Genomic DNA, 26,885 nt, shown 5'->3' with positions numbered 1-26,885 from the left:
TATCGTTGAACGTAGCCTCGTTCTGATTAAGAAGCTATTTTTTATAAGAAGTCTGAAAACACTTAAAATGATGAAATGCTGTGCTCCGTTAGGTGCAAACATCAGAGTGCGTGTCACTGCATTTCATCCATGTTTTACTTGATGCATTTTTTGGTGAAAGGTTTTGGGGATTTGGCACCTCCCAATGTGTCACACACCCCCCAGCCTCGGGGTGCTGGTTCATTGTGCCCCTTGTTGTGTGGACTGTGCAGACGCTGCAGCTGAACAGGAGTCACTGCCGTTCACTGAGCAGGGTAGCCAGGACAAGTCCTCATTGGAAGTGAAAATGATGATGTTAAGATGAAGAACAGTAGAACCTAGAGCAGTGGTTCCCAAACTTAAACAGCCTGTAAACCCCTTTCACCGAAATGTCAAGTCTCGCGACCCCCTCCTAAAAATGAATATTTCCAGGGATTTTCTCCTTTACCTGAGTATAAATTATAAAAGCAGTGATCTTGGAAATATAAAATTTGTTTTTATTACATGCTTATTACACACTATTTATTATTCATTGTTATTTATCCATTACAGTATTTTTATTACATTATGAAAACGAAACACTCTTCCAAGATCTCTGTTTCATAGCTTGTATCACTTTAAATAAACCTGTTATAAGACAAAGCTCCTAGGTTTCATCAAGGAGTATCAGATGTGAAACAGCATGAAGGTATTTAAGAAGCCAACTCAAAGAGTTCCTCCTGCACAAGCATTCAGGTCTTGAGCAGTCCAGGCAAACAACACATTACAACAAAGCTTAAACTTGTTCTTCATCATAATTTTAAAAACAGCAAAAAGTATCCACCTCGTTTTCCATTTCTTATAAGGAGTCTTGAAGTGTAAATCTCCTCAGTGTGATAGATATGCTTGCTTTGATCTGCTTAGCTCATGGAAGTCCAGGGGCCCTGTGCCAGGGTTCCTAGGGACAGCTCTGTCCACCATTAGGGAATTTTTTCCCGAGAACCCCCTGTAATATTTCACAAACCCCAGTTTGAGAACCACTGACCTAGAGGATGAGGCTGATACTGTTTTTCTTCAAAAGAGATCAGGTTGGCCTCCTGTTTTGTATCAAGATATCTGAATGTGAATCCTTCCCACCCTTGTCAGCAGCGCTAAGGGGACAGAAACAGCTCTACCATTCCTGTCTAAAGTTTATCATTTAAACAAGCCTTGTGATTTTTAAGTCAATCTTGTGGTTGTTCGGAGCCTGCCTGATCTGTGAATGCGTGGAGCTGGGGATGCTGGGAAACCATTGCCAGGATTAGGCCTGAAATTAGTAAATATTTTGTGGAAGAGAGGGTTGAGGAGGTGACCCCAGGGTGCCTTATGGTGCAGGTGGTCTTTACTAGGGCCTGCCTAGGTCCCATGGCTGGCTCTGGGGGCCCTATGCTCCATCCAGTGCAGTGAGAGATGGAAAAGCTGGCTTGGGTTAGCCAGTCCGGTCCCCTCTTGTGTTGGATTGTTCTGTATGTCCTAGCACTGTGCCCCATCTGCTGCATTGCCCCAGGCAAGGACGGGAGCCCCACTTTCAGTGAAGTATGCTGCCAGGGCAGATCTCTTATGCCACAGGCCCACTTTTGGGGGGCTCTCCCTAAGAACGCATGCTGGGCACTGGGGAGAATGCCCAGCTGGCACCAGTGGGTGAGTTCACCAAAGCTCCGTGAACATGAGGGACAGGGCAGTTCCCCACCCTGTGAAGCAGCAGAGCTGCAGGGAGCGATGGGAAAGGAGAGTGCATGCGGCAAAGCACTTCTTGGCTGCATTGGTGGCAGGAAAAAAGCCCTGCTCTGACCTGGGGAACGTGGCTGTGAACAGATCTGGGCTCCCTGGGGCTTGGAAACTTCCTCCCTGAGCAAATACCAATTAACGAGTGTTCTCCTCTCTTTCAGGCTGTAGAGCTGACAGCGTTCAAATCCTCAGGTAACTTCTCCCTCCCTCATTTCCGCTTCTCTTTGTGCTTGGGATACTGTCTTGATGAGTGTATTAAAAATAATATTGCACCGCTGCGTCTGCACTGAGGAGGGCTGGTCGCAGAAACGGGGGATCCATGCACACAGGCAGAAATGTTCTCCTTGTTCTGTTTTTAATTTCAAAATACGGTGTTTTGTCGAGATTGCAGCATTCAAACAATCTCAGCTCAGGTGTTACTTGAAATACTGGGGGCACAGGGAGATATTGGAACTGGAAAAGGTTCTGAACAGGGCAACAAAAATGATTAGGGGCATGGAATGGCTTCCGTATGAGGGGAAATTAACAATACTGGGACTTTTCAGCTTGGAAAAGAGATGACTAGGGGGATATGATTGAGGTCTGTAAAATCATGACTGATGTGGAGGAAGTAAATAAGGAAGTGTTATTTACTCCTCCTCCTAACACAGGAACTAGGGGTCACCAAATGAAATTAATAGGCAGCAGATTTAAAACAAACAAAAGGAAGTATTTCTTCACACAACACATAGTCAACCTGTGGAACTCCTTGCCAGAGGATGTTGTGAAGGCCAAGACCATAACAGGGTTCAAAAAAGAACTAGATAAGTTGATGGAGGATAGGTCGATCAATGGTTATTAGCCAGGATGGGCAGGGATGGTGTCCCTAGCCTCTGTTTGCCAGAAGCTGGGAATGAGCGACCGGAGATGGATCACTTGATGATTCCCTGTTCTGTTCATTCCCTCTGGGGTACCTGGCACTGGCCACCGTCAGAGACAGGACACTGGACTGACCCAGTATGGCCGCTTTTATGTTTGTATGTCCACAGAGCACCATATGGCCCAGCCTCAATTAAATGCCACATTTCAGACTGACCTGGCTCTCAGCTAGGAGACTCCCTTGCTCCACAAGCAGGGCTAGTGCTGAGGAAGTGATGTTAGCTACCCTTGCCCATAGGCGCTGACTTCTGCTGGCGCCGGTGGGTGCTTGACCCCCCTCTGCCCCCAGCCCCTCCCCAAATCCCCAGCCCCGCCTCCTCCCCTGAGCGCACCATGTTCCGGGTCCTCCCCTCTCCCTCCCAGAACTTGTTATGCCACGAAACAGCTGTTTTGTGGCAGCAAGTGCTGGGAGGTAGGCAGAGAAGTGGGGACACGGTGTGCTCAGAGGAGGAGATCAGGTGGGGAGGGGAGCTTGGCTGCCAGTGGGTGCAAAGCACCCACCAAATTTTCCCTGTGGGTGCTCCAGCCCCAGAGCACCCACAGAATCGGCACCTATGCCCTCGCCCCGTCCTGGGCTTCTTTGCATGCACAGCACCATATCTCCCAGCAGTTCATCACATTGGGTCCCTTGCATCCTGTTTCACAGCTCACTGCTCTGCAAATCCCACCATGCCCTGTGCATACCTGCTGTACTCGAGACACGCAGAGCCATGCCTTGCTAAGAGCCGTCTTGTGTGCCCTGCCCCCAAGGCCGTTCCTGGCTATTCTGGGGCCATACGCAGCCCCACCCCCATGGGGGGGCAGGGCTGGCTTGAGGGGCAGGCAGAATCGCCCCCCAGCACTCACTGGTGGCGCGGCTGGGGCTGGGTCATTGCGCTTCCCGCTGCCCGTGAGTGCGGGCTGGGCCCTGCTGCACCCCTCAGCGGGGTGAGGGCGGGGCTGGGATGGGGCAGGGGCAGAGCAGGGCTGGGAAGAGGTGGGGCTGGAGCAGCACGCAGCTGCGCAGGGCACCAGGCAATACAGTGCCCCAAATTCCCTGGTGCTCTACGCAGCCGCGTACTTGGCGTATGGGTAGGGACGGCCCGTGTGCCCAGGCCCCTCCCCATGTTGAGAACCTCTGAGCTCCTGTATCCACATTTTTCTTGCCATCTCTGCTATCCCTCCCTGTGCTGAACCATGTCAGTCACCAGCCCCTTGTGCCACAGCCTCTGGCAGGAGCGCTGCCACCACCTGTAGATGCTTAGAGCAGCTTTAGGTGCAGGATGGGCCAGATCCATTGCGACGCTACAGGCCAGATATTTAAAAGCGCCTCACCCTGCCCCGGCACCCAATGCATGCAGCTCTTCCTGTCAAAGCACGCCACCTGGGTGCATGCCCAGGCACATCGCTGAGTGTCAGTGCCAGGTGCTGCGGGATCACTAATTGCTTTTCTGGGAGGGGCGGGCGGGCACATGTTGTGAGGATATATACAGTAAAGAGGACGGTGCTCAGATAGTGGGGTGGGGGTCTCTGTAAGTAGCATCAATAGACAAAGGGTGAATTCTCCCCTCTCCAGAGGCCGGTGCTCCCACTGCCAAGGGAGGGCTTTCACCTGAGAGCTCTGCTCCTGTCCTTTGTCCCTAGCTAGGCACATTCCAACTCCCCCGGGCTAGGTCAGCCCACTACTCACCTCTGTTTGAGGAGTTTCCTGGGTACAACCAAAGGAATCTGCTCAAGGTCACAGCTCCAAGGAAGCAATGAGGCGAGGTTTCTGCCTGGTACGGGGGAGCACTTGGCTGGACAGCTGTTGAAAGCAGATGCCATGCTTAGAAATTCGCACTGCTGTGCCCAGAAGCTGGCTCCCATTGGTTCCCAGGCAGCCGACTCTCTGCCTTGTCAGAAATAAGGCAAGAGACTTTGACTGGATTCCTCCATTATCTTCGCCAATCTCCCACTATTGTGCACAGCTGGCAGAGAGAGCAGGTTTGCTGGCTGGGCTGAGTTCAGGGACCCAGAACGTGCATCCAGGCAAAGCAGACCCCTTTCTGCCTCCTGAGTGCATTTTTGCACTGGCTATTGGTGCCAGAGCCATTTGTTAGCTTTGTGAAAGGAAAATCTGTCACCAGCTGATCGTGGTAGGAGCAAAATTCCTGCCTCGAGCTGTAGAAGACCTGTGGTTTTTGAGTTCCCAAAGCCAGATGCAGGATTGCCCAAGGGCAAAAATGGCGGGAAAGCACTGTACGCCCGTCCAGATCAGCACTAATGTGTGGGTAAAGCTAGGAGTACCTCCCAAACCGAAGGGAGAAGTGAGGTGCAGTGGTCAACGCGGAAAACTTGGCTTCTAGACCAGACGCTGCAAGTGATTCACCCTGTGACCCGAATGTGCCTCATTCTCTTCCCAGCCCCACTGTCAGTGTGCAGGTGATGACATTTACCTCTCTTGGTAATGCCCTGGGAGGACTTTGGGTGACAAACAGCTGACATGTGCCCTGTATTATTGCGGAGAGGAATATCCAGCCAGCCAAGGAGAGGAGAACTGATGAGATGTAGATTGCAGACAACAGAAGTGTTGGGCTGGGGAGGGAGGAGTCTTAGGACCTGGGGGCTTCTCCGCAAGCCCCAGAGGAATGGTAAACTGGAAATTGCAAAGGGTTGGGTAGGAAAGTATAGCGCCTTTCCTAAAATGGTTAAGAGGCCAAAGTCTCTTCAGAAGCCGAAGAATGCCTCCGTCTAATTCTGTGCGCCCGCAAGGCTGCTGATTGAATTGCTGTTCTGCAGCAGGAAACTGTAATTGCCTGTAGAACTGGGGCTGTTGCACTGGGTTGGCTGGCATAGAATCCAAGCAGCATAAAGCATGGCTGCTTTGTCTTTATAATCACTAATGATTAGTAATTAGTGATGCTGCCTGGCTGGGGTGCCTGGCGCTGCCTCTAGGAAAAGCGTCTTAAAGCACTTTACAGCCCTGCAGGAGTTAAGGCTCACAGCACCTCAGGGTGGTAAGTCAGGACTGTTTCCTCTATTTTACAGCCGGGCAAATGGACGAGACTTTTCATAGATTCCAAGGCAGGAAGGGGCCACTGTGATCATCTGCTCTGACCCGCTGCATGACACAGGCCAGGGAGCTGCCCCATATCCTCCCTAGAGCAGAGCTTTCAGACAAACATCCCATCTTGGTTTAGTGGTGGTCTGATGGAGAATCTACCATGCCCCTTGGTAAATTGTTCCAGTGGGTAATTGCCCTAACTGGGTAAATGACTTGCCCAAGCTAACGCAATCAGTTGGTGCCAGAGCTGGGCTGCTGCCCGGCCGGTAAGCAGTGCTCCCCAGATACAAGGACATAGCTGCACGCAGGGAACACTGACATTTCTTCACCGCTGATGGCAGAAGCCCAGAGCCTGGCCCATGTTTAGGCTCCTAACTTCAATGGTAATCAGTGGAGCTGGGCCAGAGTCCAGCCTGTGAATATTGCTTACCTGAGCCTTAGGTGAGACTGCTCCTTGTCTCGCTGGGCTTGCAGTTTGGCCAAGGCATCCTGTCCGGCTCAGCATTACCCCCACTAGTGCACACCTCAGACTGTTCAGATGCGTTCGAGGACTTCTGAAGCCGGCAGTTAGACAAAAGGAGGGCTCTGTGCTGCCTCTGTCAGGAGACAATGTAGCCGAGTAAAATAAATATTTTTCCTTTCTGGTTTAAATATTCCGTGAACACAAAAGCTGCTGCACAATGTACTTCGTTTCCTAAGATAATTCGTGTCCCTTTCGATCTCACAGTCAAACATTCAGTTCTCAAAGGCCCCGATGACAGTTCCTCCAGGAAGATGTTGTCTAGTGGGGATTGTTTTGTGCAGTGCTGTTTTTATTCCTCTTAAAGAAGATTAAAAGGGGAAACTGGCAGAGACTGTGTTAATGAAAGGCACAGTGCCTTCATCGAGGCCCACCTGCATACATTAACTCCATAGTCACGGGAACTTAGCACCCCCAAGTTTTATGTGGGGCTCCATTTCCAGCCCCGTATGCTGGGTCCCAGCCCCGTGCCTCCGCTTCAGGCCCTGAACCCGGGGGTCCTGGCCCTGCACCTGGGAGTCCCAGCCACTGGCCCTGCGCCTCCATTTCTGGCCACGCACGTGGCCGAGGGGTCCCAGCTGCCAACCCCACACTTGGCCCCAGCCGTGGCCCCCTTACCCCTGTCCAGGTCCACCCCCCTCCCTCAGAGATGGTCCCAGCTCTTAGGGAGGGGACGAACGGGGTCAGGGGACTGGCTTTCAGGACCCCCACTATTTAAAATGGTCCAGCATCATGGAGTAGCTCAGTTTTAATTTTTTTATGGTGTCTTTGGTTCTTCTGAGAACTCCTTAGACTAGATTCAGGATGTTAGCACCTACCGCCGATATTACTGAGATTGGGACTGTAGAAATGCTGAGATGGATGGATGGACGTACGTTATTTTTGCATTGCTAAATGTGATGAAGCTTTTCTGGGATGTGGTTATGTAAGAGTCACTGTGATTGCTGTAAGGGTTGATCTGGGCCATACCTTGCATTAGCAGGACTCCAGCAGCTGTTGGTCTCTGGCCAACGGTTTTTCCCCATGGGGAGCAAGTTGTGCAGGGTACATTGAATCTTTTATTTAAAAAAAGTTGTCACCTAGAAAGTTCACAGGTTTCCCACTTTTCTGGACAGATTGGCAAGGCAGAAATAGTAAACCGCTGTGCACATCGACTAGTTCTAGGTAGTAAAACATAAACCTTCACATGTATCAGCATCTAGCAGGATAGCGAGGCTCAGGGCACCTGCTGCTCGAACACTTTCCTTTGGGCCAGTTGTAGCAGCTCTGCCTCCCTCCCTCCCCATCTAATCCTGATGCTTCTCGTCCCTGCTCTGGTTAATCTGGGGCCATGTCAGCTCGGCGACACTCAGGAGAACGAAAGTGAATCAGCTAAAGGAGTGAAGTCCATGTGCATAAGTTAAATCTGGCTAAACCCCAAGTAAAGTGACTGTAAGCCTTGTTTACACTGAAAAGTGTTTTATGGTATAGCTGGATCAGTTGAGCTATATAGGGAAACCTCCAAAGGGAGATGCAGCTTAAGTGGCAAAAGGGAGCTTTGCTGGGCTTGCTAGGGCCCAACAGACTGAGCCATGCCAGCAAAGACAACACTGGGGCAGCTGTGCTGACTGCAGGGGTGTGATTTTTTCACTCTCCTAGCTGACATAGCTATGCCAGAAAAACTTTCTAATGTACCAGTAAACTAAGGCAGTTTTACTCCTGTCTTAGCACATCCAGCTGGGGTTTAATGTGCTTTCATTTATGTGCATCCAGGACAAGTGATTCTCTGGTACAGTGCAGCACTGCTGTGCAGAGTCACCACCTGCTGTGCTTCCCGGGGCAGTGTCTGCAGTGGGGAATCTTGCACTCTAGGGACCCGCTCACTAAATCCCCTTGAGGAAGGAAATGTAGGAGCTGGGGTCTCAGAAGCACGTGCAGCAGATCTATAAATGGAAATGTTCTGTCTCTCTGTCACTCTCACACTTTCAGGCTAACCTGCATATTAACAGTCAAACTGACCCCCAGGCAGGTGCAGTATTTTTTCTGCGGGGAACCCCTGATGCAGCCTCCGCTGCCATGGTGCGAACAAGAACTCACTCTTGTCAGGGCTGCAGGCTGTACCTGTAAGAGGCGTTGCTTGACCCCAGTAAGGAGCGAGCGCATGAAACCGAACAGCTCCTTAAAATGTGCATTGCCCCTTGAATTGCTTAGCAGCCCCTCTTCAGCTGGGAAGCTTTGCACATCCCCCTGCACCGCGCATCTGACCTGCACAAGGCAGCGCGTGTCTGAGAATCGTGCGCCGCTGCTACAAGAGACACTTTTCGGTTTTTCCCTTCCCCCTACGAGTCCTGCTGCAGTCCTTGAGCCCAGGCAGTGAGTTTTCCACCAACTTGGGGGCTGCTCCATGTCTTGGTGCCCAGTGTCAGGAGGGGGGAGCCTGTGCACATCGATGCTCCCACTACCTGCTGCCTCCATTTGGCTGGTGGCGTGGAAGAGAGCAGGCTGCCTGCGCTCCTCCTCATGTGGCTTGACAGCTTTGCCCAGTCTATCTAGGTACGTGTCTGGCACCCAGTGCCCAGTATCTGAGCACCACTCAGCACGGCATCCTCATGAGACTCCTTTGATTTCCATGCTCTGCTTTAACGGCACAGGCTGGCTTGGCTCTGAGGAGCCTCAGCTCCTGCTGCCCTCACGAGGAGAGGAGGGTTCACTGTCCCCACCAGGCATGGTAGCATCAGTAGCGATAAATGGCTCAGGGTTTGCTACCCAGTCATGCTGAGAATGGTCTGCCCTGCTAAGGGCTTCGGCGATGACTAGCACCTGTGTCCAGCCTGCCCTGGCTAGAGTCACTGCTGCTTTCCCAGGGGGATTTAGAGACCTGGACCCGGCGGAGCAAGAGCAGAATGGCTGCTTGGCCTAGTGCCACCTTCTGCTGCTCAGCTAGGCGGGCGGGCAGCAACCTGGGCGTCTGATTTCGAGTCCTGATTCTGCCCCTGGGGGATCCCACAAAGCCTCTCAGGGCCTCTGTCCCCTCGTCTATGCACTGACCCTTGACCTGCTTCAGAGGCATTCTCTTATCTCTACCAGGGAGCCCCTGAGAAAAGGACCCCAGAGGCAGCTGCACCAGAGACAAGTCTAGGGAACTTGCAATGCTTGGAGCTGATCGGGGAGCTGGGCCTCTGCTTTCATCTCTTCCCTCTAAGCATTACACCTATAAGGGATGATCTGGGTCAATGCAACTGTCTGGCACCAGAGCCCACAATGCTGGGTTCATTATCCAGGCTTGAGCGAGGGAGAACGACCCTGGGACAAGCTCAAGGTGCTGCAGGTGTTTCAGAGGCTGGGTGGGGTCACACCCACCAGAAAGGGAGGAATTAGTTGTATTTCATAGGCAGGTTAAGTGATTTATCTAGAAAGCCCCCAGCAAAGATAGGATTAGAACCCTGGAGTCCTTTAAAGCTAGTAGAAATGCGTGCGCAGACACATACGCACTCCTGTCCCAAGCTGTCACCTAAAATCCACAGCCCAGCACCTTCTGTGCACTGCTAAGATTTGTGTAGCAGCCTCTCTGGTGCCAAGAGCAGTTCCTGTAGCATCCCCCAGGTGCTCAGCTTTCAATTCTCCTGGGCTGAGCAGGAATGAGGAGCCCCCCCTTCCAGCCTGACAAGCCCTCTTTCACGCCCCCGCAACTACATCCGGCCCAACAGGCAGCCCACTGCAGCTGGCCTGTTCGTGCGGCTGCAGTGCTGTGTAGCACTGGGCACAAAGTCAAGTGCTTTCCGCCACACAAGACATACAATAATGCCCTAGCTCTGTGGTGCCTGGCCGACCCCAGGGCCGCTCTGACACAGCACAGCTCCTGGGTACATGGCCTGGTCAGCGAAGGGTAATGTTCAGCTGTACGTAACTTCTGGGGGCTGGCTGACGTCAGCGGAAGCAAATCGAGGCCAAGTGAGGCAAGAGGCTATCCTGAGGCCGACTCATTAGGCCTTGCGTAAAGCCAGCTCCAGCGACAGCAGCCTTGACATTTCAGCCTAGACTTAGCCTGGTGCTGGTGAGTGTCCAAGGGGCAACAATCCTGCCCTGGCCTCTAGGGGGCACTGCAACAGATTCGCTCCAACTCCTGTGCCAGCCAGACCTAAAGTTCATCATGAATTATGCTGACGACAAGCCAGGGGCTAATGACTTTAGAAATCTATTAGCAATGGTCAAAACAACAAAAAGCAAAACCTCACACACAAAAATTTGAAATAACTTGTTTCATTTTTTGAAATTTGTATTTGAATGTTTGTGTTTGTCTTCCATGGCTGCAATAAGAGAGACTTTAAAATGAATTTTTGGGTCAGTTTAGTCTCGCTCCCACATTTATTTAGATTTTTTTTTTTTTTTGGCATTTTCTTACTTTTAAAACGATAAAGTTTCAACGCAAACGTTGCCAAACTGCTTCTGTGCAGAATATGTTCATGATGAAAAGGGGCTGTTAGTTTTCTTGTTTGAACATTTCCACCAGCTGTAATGATTATTAGCCATCTGATGATAGCACCTCCAGGCCCTCACTGAGCCACACAGTGAGAGCCAGGCTCTGCCCACAATGTTCACATGCTAATGTGACAAGAGTGCTGAGAAAGGCAGTGCCGTTAGTTTATTTTGCAGAACGGGTTCTGAGACCCCAAACAATGATTGCCTTGCCTAAACTCGTGCTGGAAATCAGTACCAGAGCCAGGGACTGTACCCAGCGCGTCCAGGCAGTGGGCCAGGACTTTAACCACAAAGACAACCTTCCCCTCAAGCCTCCATCCTATTTCTGGCTTCTCTGTGATTATATTGGCATCATATTCAAAGCCACTCATAACCATGATCTTTTAGTAGCCACCTATTTTGCTCAAACTGCCTAGGGAAATCAATTAAACTAGCTCTATAAAATTATTAGCAGCAGATACAGTTTCTAAGCAAAGCTATAGCACCAGGTAAGATTAAGACCATTAAAATGGAAATATTATGGCCAACTTTTACAAAAATATTTAAAGCAAGATTATTGCAACATATGAGGAGCTAAAATTCTCTTAATTTAGAGCGGGACCCAGCTGTCAGCTACAAAGCTCCAGTCCCACTAGACATTCTTGTGGCCTGCCCCACACCTTCCCCCACACCTCCACCTGATATCAAGATGCCTCACAACAGGCTATTCCCCTGCTAAGAACACAGTTCATGCTGAGAGGCCACACGTTTTTCCCAGTAATGAGCTCCTGCCCAGCTGTACAAAGCTACACATTAAACTGAATAGTCCACAGCGATTCATTACACCCCATTACGTAGGGAGGGGTGGGCCAGGCAGTTCACAGATTTGTGCAAACAATAAGTAGTGTCTTTCTTGTCTTGGCAAACAAGAGCTCCACATCCTCCATCTCCTCAAGTGATGGCTTCATTGTTTCCCCGTGATAATTTCATTATTCCCATTGAATACATTGTGTATGTTGCTAAGCCACACATAGCAACAAGTGTCTGCTTGTCTCCATGACCCACTCCTTCTGTGATCAATATTAAGCAGTGCTAACAAATCACAATATCATTAAATAGCCTTAAAAAAATCATAATCTATTAATTTGAGGTATCAAAAGCTGACTGGACATCTGACTGATTCCTAGCTGGTCAGGAAAACAACCAGTGGGAATAAATACTGGCAAATATGGCCAGCAGAACTCCCAAGGGTTCAGCCAGCCCAGTAACCTGCTGCACACAGTGCCTGGCACCAGCTGCTTTAGACTGGGGTGTAAGAAGGCCTATGCTGGCCAGCTAAGGACTCCCTTGCCAGGAGAAAGGTCTTCCCACCCACTGTCATTCAGAGGTTGCTTTGTAGCCCAAGGCAGGCAGGTTTATAGTCGTCACAAAGCGACATCATCGCCCATGTCATTATGGCTGTTCTCATTCCTATAACTGTGTATGGCGCTTGCTGCAAATCCTGCTGAACACATGGCCTCTGTGATAACCTGTGGAACTCACTGCCAAGAGGTAGTTGCTGTGGTGGTTTTTTTTTTAATAGTCCTTTCGCTCAGTGAAAAATTGTTGCCTTTTAACTTCATTGTTATGCAAAAAAGTAACTAACAATAGCTCCCAACTGGTTTTCGCTAAACTGTAATTTTAGTGACCTCTAGGCTGTTATGAAACCCCTCCTCTTAGCCAGGGAGTCTACCTGGGGTGGAGGTGGGGGGGGGGCGGCAGTGGCTGGGGGAGGGGGATGTTGAGGCGAAACAGGGGCAGTAGCAACTGACCAAGCCAGGGGAACTGGCTGTGCAGTGAGTCTAGATCCATAATCTGGTAAAGCTTTGGGTTTTCAGGGCCACATTTGTGCACCAGATAAAGCTAAATGCCCCTGCTGTTGCAGCAGCTGGTGCTGCCCCCCCCCCCCCCCCCAGTATGTGAGTAGCCCAAGCCCCATCTCTAGCAAAGTCCAAGCCAGGCATGTCCTCAGTGGGATGTGGAGGCTCTCTGCGCGCTGACTAACGCACTCTCTCCTCGGATTTAGGGTTCTGAGAGGAGCTTTTCCAGGTGACGCCCAGCCCCCCCCCAAGCTCTCCAAACAGAAGGCAGGTCCATGGAAGCCGAGCGCAGCGGCCATCTTGAGTTCCTCCTGGAGAGCCACAGCGTCCCACACCGTTGAACTTGTGGTTTTTTTTTATTTCTGGCACGTGCAGCTAAAACCAAGGCAGGCCTGGGGTATCCTGCCAGGCAGGAGGAGTCCTGACCTGCTCCTCACTGACCATTCATACGTGACCTGCTTCCCTTGTACCTGGTGTTAGCCCTTCTGCCATGGGCGGCAGCCACTCCTCTCTGGGCCTTGGTTAGGTAGCACCATGCTGCTCTGCTAGTCTGCCATTAAACTGGGAAGGACAAACCTGGAAAGGCTCAGCTAAAACACCCACCAGAAAGGCGTTTTCCTAACTGTGATTGGAACCCTGTTGATCCGGTGAGGCTAGTGAGCAGAGCTACTCTCCAGTCCCCGGCCGGCTGGGTCGTGTCCCCCAAGGAGAGGTGGGATTGCAGCCCCTTTCCTCACTTGGTGCATGCCCACTGAGTAATCAGAGACTGGAAGGGCCTTGAGAAGTCACCAAGTCCAGCCCCTTGCACTGAAACAAGACTACGCCAACCTAGTGGCTACTGCCCCACTTCCCAGCCAGCTGCTAGCTCTGCCAGCTTTCCCAGCCCCCCAACTCTTGCCTGATAAAACAGCTAAAGCTCATAGGATTTCCATACAGGGGCAAAAGCTTAAGTGATTCATTCCATGAAAATACCATGCAGGGCTCTGGAGAGGCTGAAGGCTCAACATGAGACGATTAGAGGGCGGTGGCACGTTGTGAAATGGTGGGTGTAACAACAGGGCAAACTAGGTGTGTCTAGCTAGAATAGTGTTGTTTCTGGCTCACTAGCCTGGGCAAGACCCAGTACTTTAATGTTGGTTCTGTCCTTCATGCACTAACTGGGCTGGAGGCAAAGGGAAGGAAAAGGTTATGTGCTCCCCTTACCACTCACTCATGTCATGCCTGAGCACGGCCCATTAAAAGGCAGCACACAAAGTAGCCCTCGCAATGCACTAGCCCCCTCATGTTCTGTACACACAATAAAACTTTCCCTCCCCTTAACTGCAATGCTTGTACATTAGTCTCGCATTAGCCGGCTTTTTATTAGTGATGCTGCTGCTCAACCAGACGTTCTGGGCTTGCTGCAGGAATCGCTTTGTGAGAGTCTCTGGCCTGTGCCTTGCAGAAGGTCAAACATGGGCCCCCTGGCCTTACCGGCTATGAAGGGACTGTATTGACCACACCTCTCAGGGCCGCGCCAGCCCATCAGCTCAGCACTGTTTCGCCAGCTCATGAGTCAGGAACGCAGTAAAGGCTGTACTGCAGTCGATGGGCTGTAATAGTGTGTTCCTGGATTGCTGTACAGGCCCCAGGTTGGTTTGCTAGGCCAGCCCATTGCTAGAAGGCTGCCACTTCGCTGGCGTCACTTAGCTCACCGATGCGTGGCCCAAACAAACAGCAGCACTGAAGTCTTGTGGGGGTCTCCCTGAGACAGCCCCTATTTTGCTCTAATTGCAGGGGGCTTTATGTGCCCCCCCCCAACCTCTTCCTTCCCCTTCCTAACATTGCTACACGACAGTGTGCTTAGCCCCTCAGCGGATAAACCTCGCCTGCCAGCAGCCACAGCCTGAGCAGAAAACTGCCAGGTATGTGGGGGCAAAGGCCTAAGCGCCCCCCCCCCCGCCCCGCCCAGTTAGTGGAGAGCAGGTGAATGTGTTTGCCAAGACACCCTTGTGCCTGGCCTCAGAGATGTGTAGGCTGTTGGAGACCAGCAGGGTCCTTTCCTGCTCTGCTGGAAAGCCAGGGGCTTGTAGAGGAAAAACAACAACCCAAACCTGCACGTGCTTTGTCTCTTTGCATGGCTGGCATCCATGAGCAGCCAACACCATGAACTGCAGACTAGGCCATGCAAGGGGTGTGCACAGCCAGACCAGCCGAAGTGCTGCATTGTAAAGGACCGTTTGGCTGCCCACCACTGCCCCCAGCAAAGAAGGCTGGTGCACTGCGAGGCATGTGTAGTGTTTCCATCACCCCCCCTGCAAAGGTTCGACGCGGGGTGCCTGGGAAACAGGCACTCTGAGACAGACTGTAGCTGGGTTGGGGTTTTTTGTTTGTTTGGGGGGGGTCATTTTTAAACCAGCTATTTTAATGTCCCTGTATGCTAGATTGATGAACTATACTCATTCCTGCCCTAAAGGGCCGTAACAGTTGTCTAGTGTAGCACTGCTCAGAGGCAGAGGGTGTGTTATCCTGCTCTCGCTGGGCTTTGCAGCAGAGGGTTGCTGCTCCTATGTGCTAGGCATAGCACACGTGCGCTCGGTATCAGTTTGGCTGAGTATTAGGGCTGAGTAAAGGCTGATTTTAAAGACACCAGGCTCTGTGGTTTGTCATTGTTTAGCCTCAGAAAGAGTCACGTCTTCAAGCATCATTACTGCATGTTACTATGTCATGGGTTAACAACAGGCTAGGCAGGCATTCAGCCCACTCTAGCTTTAACTCAAGGTTAGCTGTGGCTGACATCTGTGGACCTGGCCCATTTTGCGTGTCCAACAGCCAACTAGATATGACACTTTGGTCCCATCCAGCCCCCGCAGTCGCTGTTACATGCTGGCTCATGTGCTACATTAGTCCCCAGCTGAACAGTTTGCTGAAGCTATTTAGTCTCTGCTCAGTAACACAGATAATCACCACTAGACATTGCCACGCACTGAATGGAGCTGTACTGAGGCCGTAGAGTCAGTGCTGGAGTGGGCCGAATATCCCGTCTCAAAGGCCAGCTGAGCCATGAGCCCCGCTTTTCAGAACCCTGGCAAAGTAACCAAAAACTTGCCCTACACAGGGGTTACACTGCACATTACCAAGCACTTTGTGTAAGACGCAGGCCTTTCTGGCTAATGGCCACCTCCTTCCCAGCAGACTATGGTACAGAGGGGCAACTACACTGTGTTTTATAGGCTCTGATTCAGCAAGGCATGTTAAGCATGGGCTTTGCCCCACCCCCACTCAGCAAAGCAGGGCTTTAAGCATGTGCTTAGTTGCAGTCCTGAATCAGGCCCATAGAGGCATTATTACCTAATTCGTTCATCTGGTACCTGGATAATCCCAGTGCCGAGTGAAGTCCCAAGGTTCAGGCAAACTGAGAGCTGGGACCTGTGTGGCTCCTTGGACCCAATTCAACCCTCATCTCTAATTTATTCTTCCTAAGGATGCCAGCTAAGTTAAACTGCAGAGGAACCCCAGGCAAGTATCATCAGGTTTAAGCACTGTTTAACGTGGTCATCTGCCCTTCAGTTTGCATGGGATTGAAACCCAGGAAAGTTCTTTGCTCCAGTGCAGAAAGCAGTAATGGAACAAGATGTGACTGCAACAGCAACCCAACAAACAGGAGTTAGGAATACATTAAAAAAAAAAACCCCGCAGAACCTGTATTTTTAAGTGAATTGCAAAATTTATTACAGTGGTTTGATCCTGACAAGAACATTGCTAACAATCTCCTGCCATAGATGGAATGGAGAGGGTGAAGGAGGGGAGAGAGACACTTAAGGACACTTCTCATTTTCTGAAAATAAAACATCTTTTAATGCCCAAACCATAGTCCTCAGCTCTTTAAATCCACAAAGTGACAACTGAACCACAGACATGGAAAGGAAAATGCATTAACATGTCAAAATGCAGAAACAAACATGCTCATCTGCATCTAATAAGCTTCCAGAAAATGAGCTGCTTATAGTCACAAAAGTCTGCCAAGAAGTTACACAGCAGCAGCAGCAGCAGCAGCGCACAAGGCCTGCAAAGCGCCAAACTTCAGAAGCCACGTTTCTCTGGGTACAAAAGTCCACTCTAAACAAGAAACAAGCACCTGGAATGGAAAATATATCGGAACCCACCTGTTACAAAGGGCCGTTATTCGCCAGTAATATGACCTGTGTTGACAGGGAGCTACAGATCAGGGAGCACACAGCAGTGTCATTTAAGCCTGGTCTGTGCTGGAGCCTGGGGAAGGGCCAGTGCTCAGGGAATAGAAAAGGACAGTCGAGCTGAAGTAAACCAACGTGGCAGCAAGAATAAAGCACCTTCTGGTTTTACCTTGCACTGCTAACTAAGGGGGGAGGGAGCTGCACCCCAGGTCAAAGAGGCTCGCTGGCCTGTGGCATCAGCAGGTCTCACATCACCGGCTGGGAAAGCTCTATTAACTGACACGGGAACATGCTGCCATCAGACAGAAGCTCACACTGGGGCTTGAGGCAACACACTGCTGAGTGGCCAGGGTGAATCTTACCCAGCAGTGGAGCTGAGCCGTCTCACCGTTGTGCGGTAGATTATGGCACAGGTCTAATTACTCCCAGCCAGAGGAAACAGGCAAATGGGGCGTGGAGTAGAAACCCTGCTCACCAGCTCAGGAACCCCAGGGCAGCCTTTATGCACGTGGCCAGCATGCCAGCTACCTGTGGAACATTTGCACTATGGCCTCTAATTCAGATGCGCACACAGCAGAACCAGAGAGCAGAAAGAAATCCCTTTCTTCTCAGCCTCTCTCTGGAGGCTAGACATCCTGCAATGGCTTGAACAGCATGACGTGCAGAAGTGCTGTCGTCATTTCATTACCCAGCTGCAGAACCCCTGGACCGGCTTTTTATGCCACCTGGTCCTATAGTCCTCCAGCAGGGGCACGTGCTTAGCTTTGACTTCAGTGTCCAGAAATGGAGGTGACACTAAATAAAAACATGAGTGAGCCAGGAGAGGCGCAGTGGAAAGGCTACAGTATGGTGCGGATGGGCACAGTGTAAAAGAACTTGAATAGAATAGAACAAACAGAGAAAATGGTCAAAAGAGACTGACTCCGCTAAGAAAGTGCTCAGATGAGTGGCTGTATTTGGTGCTAGGCTACTGCCAAAGGGTCCCCAGATCCATCCCATGGGAAGCATTCCTGAGAGCACCCACCGAGCAGCTGGTGAGATGTCGCAGTGAGATATGGTGAGAAAATAAGTCCTTTGATGGTTACATCTTGCCCCCTACTCCATTTCCTGTGATGCATGTCAGCCCTGTTCATTCATGCTAATTGTGCCATCTCACACATACCAGGCATTATATGGAGAAATCCAGTACGTGGGTTCAGGAAACTGTGCTTCTTGATTGACTCTCCGAGTGGGGGACTGCATCCCCAATTGCTTTGTTCCCCAGATTTCAAAAACACTTGGCTGCTGGGCCAGTCGTAGCACTACCAGCAATGAACGGCTGAAAGGGGACATTCCGGGGTGCTAGCAGAACAAGCTGCTATGAGATGAGGGCCAGGGGTCACCCGCCTTCCTGTTAAATACAGAATCTTTCAGCAAGTCATTGACTGCAGTCCTGCTGGCTAGGAAAGCTGGCTTAAGAAACAGGAGGGCCTGGCCCCAGGATGAGAAAGCACCTGACTGCTGAACGGGGAATGTTGTGATGCAGAACAGCAAGGGAAGCTGCAGCTGGAAACCTTCCAAAGAGAGTGAGACAGGTCTGGAGGCGGGAGAAAACCTTCCTGGAGACAGAGGCTGAGCCAAGAGATGGGGTCAGAGCTCGATGGACTCACAAGCTTCCGTGCTGAAATGTCAGCGTCAGGGCCAGCCTCTGCTCCCCACTCCGCGGTGTGACTGGCGCTGCACTGGATGGTCACTGGCATGCCTGGGCGTAGCAGGTCAGCTTGCAGGGGCCTACCTGCGGCTAAGGGCTGAGCACTGCAGACGTAAAGCACAGTTTGACATGCCCTGCCTGGTGCCCTGCTCCCCACCCGCTGCAGGCAGCCCCCTGGACACTCGATGAGGCAGAGCTTGTAATCACTGCTGTGCTGGCCTGGGGGTGGGGGCAGGGTGAGTGCTGGCCCTCCCTGTTACACAAAACGTGAATAAACAGCACTTTAGCCAGTCAGGAAGCTGCTTATTCAGAAAAGGAGCCTTTGCCACCCACCCCTGCACAGACAACCGGCCATGTTCAGCTCAGTGACAGCCCGGTGCGGTTACACCAGGGAGGAATTTGTCCCAACAACCCTGCTCTCCACCCTGCCTGGACTGAGGAATCGTACGTTCCATTGCACCCGCATCCCTCAGCCAGAGTCTGCACCTGCTCTTTACCCCACGGGGAGTGGGGTCCCCAGATGGGGGCAGCCCGTGGGGAAGGCTCTCTACTGTCCAGTTCCCAGTTCCTTCCTGTAACAGCCTCCCGAGTCATGTAACAGCAGGAGTCCATCAGCCCGTCCTAGGGGCACACTCGCCTGGCCAGCCGCCAGCAGCTTCCAGGCCAGAGGGGCTGCAGGACACAGGCTAGGAGATGCAGGGATGAATGACTGAATGACTCAGCACTTGGACACTATGGGGCTGTGCTGTAATATTGACCTGAGAGGACAAAGAGATTCCCCAGTCAGAATGTGACCAACACTCTGCTAAGGCCCCCAGCGCTGGTCAGCAGGCCTGTTGCTGCAACTACGCTCTGGCTGTGCTGACATAGTGATCCCATCTCAAGCACTGTCTCCTGACCCAAAAGGGGACTCTCACGGCTTTCCTGGGCTCTGGGGCACAAAACCCCCGGCTCCCCTGGGACACAGAGCAGGAGCAGGATGGTGATATGATCATTTCTCCTCCCTGGATCTAATGGCTGGATTCAGGAACATGTAGGTGGTTGCATTTTCCCCAGTACTATGTCCATTCCAGGGGTCTCTAGCGTCTCCATTCTGCAAACTATCCCACAAGGCAGTCTCCCTGGCCAATCCCTACAGCCGCATTGCTAGCTCCACAAAGTGTTTCACCCCCAGGGAGGTGGCAACAACCACAGAGCATCATCTGGAGAAACCCTGGCCTGTCAGAGGGGTAAAACCAGCAAGGTACCTTTTTACCTCTCTCTCCCACCCTTTGCAAGCGGGGTCCTGAGATGTCTGCGGGCAGAAGGTGAAGGGGCAGGGTTAGGGCAGACAGCTGCTGAGGAAAAATGAGTCAAAATGAACATAAATAAGAGAAAAGCCATTTCTAAGGTTTAATCCTCCAAACCCCGGAATTTGTGTTAAGCCAAATCGATGCTATGTAGAAAGGGAAAGCCAAGTGTAGGACAGGCTATGCTCCCGGAAGGGCAGTCCACCCAGAATGGAACATATGCATCTTAGCGCTGTTAAACCATAGTTACTGTATATTAAAATAAATCATCTGAAACTTTCCAATAGTACTGGTTAAATATAATCACCGGGCGAAGCGGCGATGGACAGCAGTGCTGCTAGGCCAGCCCCCCAGCTTCCTTCTGCCTCTCCTGCATGCTCCCAGCAGGGAACGTCTCTGAGAAGCTCCATTACGAGTCTCTTGTCGGGGTGAGCCACACTCAAGTCCGCTTGGCATGCAGCATTTCAATGAGCAAGTTGTTGCAAGGCACCTCCCCGCTCAGGTGCTTGTGGTAGAGGTACTCCTCGGCCTGCATGCTGAGAGAGCGGATCTCAGCCAGCCGCAGCAGGAGCTGACGAAACTTGTCCGCGGAGTGAGGGTAGTGGCAGACAGTGTACTCCAGCAGAGCTGCGTTCGCTTTCTCCTGAGCATCCTTCGCCAGGCTGTGGTTTTCCAAATATTTCACATCTGCAACAGGAAAACAAAAGGCAGCGTCTCGTGAAATGGCACAAAGCGCAGCCCTGTGTCACATTTCCATCAGCACACATTATGGACCCACAATGCACCTAGACATTGGTCTCTAAGAACTCTGCACTGCTGCTCCAGACAGCAGGTCTTCCATTCCCAGAGTGGCTGCATGCATTACAGTGGAGATGCCCACACCTTGTGCTCCTCTGAGGGGACTTTCCTATTGTTGTTGTTTTTCTGACTCACCAGTAAAAGTGATTAAGACTAGAAGAAGGTGGCTGTTCTTTGCATATGGAAAAGCATAGCATTGAGGAGCAATGGGATCCTGGGAGGAGACAGGAAAGACTAAAGAACAGCCACACTTACACCCTTCTGCTTCCACCTGTATCACCACCACTGCAATGGTAGGGCACTAACTGTGAGACACACTCTCCTCTGATCCCTGCTGGGTGCGCTAAAGAATAAATCCATCCAGTATGCCACAGGGAAGAAGGAAATCCCAACAACTCCCTTCCCATTCAGCAATGAATTTAATGCTGAGCATGCAAGCCAGTTCTTACGTGTGCAAGTACTCTACCGAGAGGCCATTGCTGTCCAAACAATCTTTGAAGCTGATTGAATCTACTAGCACTTTTGAGACAGAGAATTCCAAACACTGATCTCCCAGCAAGTGGGAAATAAAGCCCTGCTCCATTGCCAAGTTCCCATCAAATCCTGATGGTACCAGGGGGTGGGGGTGGGGGGTGAGGGTGGGGGGAAGGAGTTTTGGGGAGCGTTTCTTGTGGACCATCCCACAGGCCCTAGTAAGGTGAAGCATGTTGGCCACACACTTGGGAAGAATGCTGGGCAGCAAATGTTCATCTAAGAGTTTTCTCTAAGAAAAAGTGTGAAAAAAACTTGTTCTGCTTTTTCACCTGTTCTGCTTGACTCGTGAGAGTGCATTAGGAACCGGCTTGGATCTTGAGGAAAGAGGGTGTTTGTGAGAGGGAAGCAGAACTAGCAAGGCCACACAGGATCAGCCTTGGGGTGGGTTTTGGTGTACACTTAATCAATCAGCCCCCAAGAGAAATGAGCGTCACAGCAAGGGGATGAGGGCACCAAACCATGAAAGTGGGCAAGTCATAGCAGAACTATCCAGCCGAGTGCAAAGCGCCGGGAAGAGGAGCAACTGGAGGTGAAAACATTCAGCTTAACGGAAGGGTCAGTGTGTGGGGGGGGGAGGGGGTCCTGAGATCCATGGAAGGGGCTGGGAGAGAGAGAAGTTGCATATCTAGAAAATGGAATTGTTCTTATACTGTATAAGGGGTGGGGAAAATCTGCTCAGGAAATCTGTCCCTTGTTACAAAAAAGAGGAGCAGAAGACAGATGAACTAGAGGACCTTATGGACCTTTTCAACCCGCACGCATATAAGCAGCACCATGGAGAATACTGCAGAGCCATCGCGGTACAGCCAGAATCCAGGCAGCTAAACAGCTGCCAGTTCAGGAAGTTTGCAGATTCTAGAGTTGATGAATTTTTAATGGCTGCTGTGGCCACTTCCACCTCACACAGTCAAAGAAAATCTTATAGGCCTTTGGCCTTAGAGCTCATCCATTTCTGAATGGCTATGAAAAGACTGGCTTGATTCCCTGATAAACCTGGGGTTTTCAATGTGGCAACAGAGCTCAGCAAACATAGTAACCCTGAGCCTTTATGCCTCGCAAGTGTCTAAACAATTCTCTGGTAACACTGTTGTTGCCTGGAACTGGCCTTACGAAATGCAAGGCAGAAAGCTCTCTGGTGCAGCGCCACCACCTAGCTACTGAGAGACACAGCTCTTAGCACATTGAGCCACATGCGCATCCACAGATTATCCTTATAATCTACAAACCTTGCTGTGGAGTTTAAATCAATCAGACCAGGATGCTGCCCTGATAAAAGATCATGATAAAAAAATCACTTAAAAGCATTTTCTTCTGTTTGTGAGCGAAGAAAACACAAACATACACCCTGGCTTTAGTCTGTCCCTCTGCAAAGAAAGTCCTAATGGGGTTCATGCCTGATGGTAATCTTATTTTCCATATCAAGCCACTCTTCAGTCAGGTGTTTCCCAGAAGCCATAGAGACCTGTCTCACTTCCATGATCTGCAGCTATGCTATCTTGGACTGTCACCTCATAAGCCAAGCAGGGTCAATCCTGCTCACTGCTAGGAGGCACCTCTGCCTCCAGGACTATGCTGAGCCCAGTGCTCCAGTGGGATGTGTTCTGATGGAGGTAACACCCTTCAGGTGAGATAGACCCAGAGCCTGGCCACCAATCAATATTAAATGGCAATTTGACACAAATCAGAGTGAGTTAGCCAAATGTCAGCACTTAATTGTGTTCTAGTCAGATCCCAAGGGAGGGTTTGGCTTCACTGAGCTAATCTATATTTGCAGTTCATTCCTCTTCTTCGCTCGCTCTTACACCAAGGCCGTGTCTGCACTAGCAGGCTTACAATGGCATGGCTATAAGATCGCTTGTGTAGCCACTCTATGCCGATGGGAGAGAGCTCTCCCATCAATGTCATAAAACCACCTCCACGAGCAGCGGTAGCTATGCTAGCGGGAGAAGCTCTCTCACTGACAGCGCTGGGCACACCACCACTTTTTTTCCCACACCCCCTGAGCGACATAAGTTTTGCCAACACAAGTAGTAGTGTAGACATGGCCTTAGTCTTTCTGGCCAGTCCAGGTCTGCCTTTAAGGGGTTTTACTACAACTCTTTCCAATGGGTAGCAGGATGCTAGTCTGGCACTTGAAAATACAAAAGACTTGAGTTTTCCATTTTTGTTCGGCTACTTAATTTCATTTTTAAAATCTAATACGTTGAAATCTGGGTGATGTGTGGATTTAACAAAGGCTTTGGTAAAATGGCATTATACATACTCCATGTTATTAGGCTACTACAGAAGTACACAATGATCCTACCTTAGAGGCCACTTACATGAGAGCCTGCTATAGACATCCTCACTGAAAACATTTGGGCTAATGGAGTTAACAGGATTGCCTGTACTTGGTGGAGCTGCAGCAACAATTACCATGATGTCTGATAGCAAATCTTGTATGTCTGTGTGCATGAGAGGGGGCTCCGCAACCAACCCCTTTAGGTTCAAGTTCAGATGAGAGACGGCAGCTCAAACTTCTCAAAGCTGAATATTGTGAAGCGTCAGAATTGGGTCCAGATTTGGAGCATGGCAGTTTGGATTGTTCAGGCCCAGAGGTTTCCTTCTACCCATTATAGACACCATTAGATCTTAGTCTAATAAGACTCAGCAGTTCCCTGGAAATGCTTTCACGAGAGACTGCCTCAAACGTCTGTAATACAAAGGAATCTGTAATGGAAATTTTTCAGGGAAAGGACTGAGCAAGAATACACAGTGATTTACTGGGAAAAGATTAGGGTACAAATTCCAGCAGGGGGTTGGACTAGATGATCTCCTGAGGTCCCTTCCAACCCTGATATTCTAAGAAAATTCTGTTGACTGCAGTAGGGTTTTACACCAAGAGTGAATTTGGCTTTTGAGCCGCAGAAAAGTAGAATGAGTTAATGTTCTACCCAAATGGATTAGAGACTTCTAAAAATATATTATTCAGATGAGAAGCAGTGATGGCAAAGGAAGTTTCTTGGTATGTGCGGAGAGAAACACAATCAACAAGTATGTGGTTCTGAGATGGATGAGCTACTGAACTTCTTCCTGGAATCTGTCTCCAACAAGCAAAATAAAATAAAGTCTGGAATAGACAATGGAGACGGGTTGATAAGAGGCAGGTCATAGAGTACTTGGAAAAGTTAAATATATACAGATCAGCAGGCCAGTAGGATAAGCACCCCAAGGCTTTTGGCGAATGAATTCAGTCATTGGATACCATCGCTGGAAGTGATGGAGAATCAGGCTTAGCAAACCAATGGTACTACTTGTGTAAAAGTCTATTTATTTGAGTGAGGGTCTACAGGACTGGCCCCTCCATGATGGAAAGGAAGGCAGCAGATACAATGTAGCTAGACTGTAGCAAGCACTTGATACAGAAGCTCACACATTATTACTGCACAGATGTTTTCAGCTGGTTTTGATGTGAGCAGTTACATGGAATGAAAACTGGCTGAAGGGCCCTAGCAAAGTGCAGTGACACAATCGGCTCTGCCTCACAATGGCTACAGTGCCCACTGCCCTTCCAGAATGTTTTAATTTTAATAAATGCCTCTACATGGTCTGGAAAGGGAAATCGGAATCAGCATATAACTGAAATTTGGTCCCAGTTCATCAGCGTCGCCAAGCATGTGCTTAAGTGCCATTAGGCTTCAAGGTAAGCAGGTGTTTAAGTGCTTTGTTGAACTGGGGCCTAAACTGAAAGGAGTTGCAAGCTTTTTCAGTAAATAGCTATCATGGAGGCCTATCAAGCTGTGGAGCAGTCTTACAAGCGAAGTGGCGGAAGCCCCATTGCTCAAGTCAGATGAATAAAGCCCATAAGAATATGCCATAGGGAACAGTCCTGAACTGGCAGAGGGCTGGACGAGGCGATGATCTAATGGGCCCTTCCCATCTCACTGTTGCCTTGTACTGTGTCGTATAGTCACAAAGTATCTGAGATTCTGTATAACACACACTTTATCAGATCAGAATTCCCTTTTCCCTCCTGTGGCACATTTGTTCTTAACATGCCTGGCTCTGTTATATTAGAGCATGTTGTTATGAAATCTCTTTATCTGCATAAGGTTATTGTGAGTGTCATTTTTAAAAAAAAAGAAGTTTATTGATAAATGTCAAATCTATACTCTGAGTTGGCTCAACAATAGCTAGTTCTACTTGATGAACTCACCTGGTTCTCAGAAAGACCCTATTCACTGGTTAATTGAATATTTGAATAATCTTTTCATTCCTGCAATGAATAAAGAATGTTGTCCAAATAACATTGACTCACTTCATTTAGAGACACTGCAGCAGTTGCAAAGACTCTGTCCTGTGACAAAGCAGCCCATCACACATACAGATATGCCTGGGATTATTTCTATGCCCTCAAGTGTTCTTCCTATTCACAGCTCCTTTTGTTTGGGAGAAGCTGCTGATAAATTGCAAACGCTTAAGGGAATGTGGGCTATAAAAGCCTCTCTTACTCCCCTCCCCAAGAGGAGCTGCTTCATGAATATAAGTCATGAAATCGAATGATAGGTCAATCCATTAAGGCTCTATTAAGCCCTTCTGTAGAACAAAGCTAACCTGTGCTGTCCTCATAAATATTGCTATTTTGAGAAGCCCTAATTTTAATTAAACCTCTTTACCTGCTCAGGAGAGAAATCTATTTAGAACTCAAATGGCAGCCTCTTGTGTCTGTGGCGTTGGCTTTGATTGTGCTGTGACAGAGTGGTAAATGTGGAAATTCTCTTGTTAAAGGCAATTACATCCTACACATAATATGCAATCCTGTTTTCTACAGCTGAGCCTGCGAAGGGCAAATTATACACACAAAATGATGGGGTCTAAATTAGCTGTTACCACTCAAGAAAGAGATCTTGGAGTCATTGTGCACAGTTCTCTGAAAACATCCACTCAATGTGCAGTGGCAGTCAAATAAGTGAACAGAATGTTGGGAATCATTAGGAAAGGGACAGATAATAAACAAGAAAATATCATAATGCCACTGTATAAATCCATGATACGCCCACACCTTGAATACTGCGGGCAGTTCTGACCATCCCATCTCAAAAGAGATATATTAGAATTGGAAAAGGTGCAGAGCAGGGCAACAAAAATTATTAAGGGTATGGAACAGCGTCCGTATGAGAAGAGATTAAAAAGAGGGGGACTGTTCACTTCAGAAAAGAGACGACTAAGGGGGATATGATAGAAGGCTATAAATTCATGACTGGTATGGAGACCGTGACTAGGGAAGTGTTGTTTACTCCTTCCCATAACACAGGAACTAGGGGTCACCCAATGACATGAATAAGCAGCAGGTTTAAAAAAGACAAAAGGAAACACTTCTTCACACAATGCACAGTGAACCTGTGGAACTTGTTGCCAGGGATGTTGTGAAGGGCAAAACTGTAGGTTCAAAAAAAATTAGATAAGTTCCTAGAGGATAGATCCATCGATGGCGATTAGCCAGGATAGTCAGGAACCCATCCCCAGGCTCTAGTGTCCCTAGACCTCTGACTGCCAGAAGCTAAGACTGGACAACAAGGGATGGGTCACTTAATAATTGCCCTGTTTTGTTCATTCCCTCTGGGGCACCTGGCAATGGCTACTGTCAGAGACAGGCTACTGGGCTGGATGGACCATTGGGCTGACTCAGTCTGGCCATTTTTATGTTCTTATTGCTCCAAGTGAACTTTGCATTATGGAAAGAAAAAGTTGGATTTGGGGCAAAAGGAGACATAGGAAAATACAGCGTGTTGTTGCACTTCCTTCCTAGAAAGCCACAGAGAAAGAAAGAAGCAGCAGCATGTAATATACTTTGCACAATGCACAGCCATACAGGTATGTTCCCGTCACTTCTGGGAAGG

At 49.8% G+C, this 26,885-nt stretch overlaps 3 protein-coding genes across 3 annotated transcripts in view; 1 reads left to right on the top strand and 2 right to left on the bottom strand.

Annotated features, from left to right (window-relative positions):
- ADGRD2 (adhesion G protein-coupled receptor D2) overlaps positions 1-15,146 on the top strand; it is a 97,859-nt gene extending 82,713 nt beyond the window's left edge. The window contains exons 28-29 of the mRNA XM_050926227.1: positions 1,926-1,956; positions 12,727-15,146. Of these exons, the coding sequence (XP_050782184.1) occupies positions 1,926-1,956; positions 12,727-12,734 (39 nt within the window). The 3' untranslated portion in view covers positions 12,735-15,146. The remainder of the gene's footprint in view (positions 1-1,925; positions 1,957-12,726) is intronic.
- NR6A1 (nuclear receptor subfamily 6 group A member 1) overlaps positions 1-26,885 on the bottom strand; it is a 418,534-nt gene that overhangs the window by 119,224 nt on the left and 272,425 nt on the right. The gene's annotated exons all lie outside the window — the stretch shown is intronic.
- The window catches only part of NR5A1 (nuclear receptor subfamily 5 group A member 1), a 50,116-nt gene continuing 43,344 nt past the window's right edge, over positions 20,114-26,885 (bottom strand). Inside the window, exon 6 of the mRNA XM_050926264.1 lies at positions 20,114-20,361. Coding sequence (XP_050782221.1) covers positions 20,114-20,361 — 248 coding nt within the window. The remainder of the gene's footprint in view (positions 20,362-26,885) is intronic.

Source organism: Gopherus flavomarginatus, chromosome 17, assembly GCF_025201925.1.
Source record: "Gopherus flavomarginatus isolate rGopFla2 chromosome 17, rGopFla2.mat.asm, whole genome shotgun sequence".
Classification (NCBI taxonomy): domain Eukaryota; kingdom Metazoa; phylum Chordata; order Testudines; family Testudinidae; genus Gopherus; species Gopherus flavomarginatus.
This window is presented reverse-complemented; position numbering and strand designations above follow the sequence as displayed.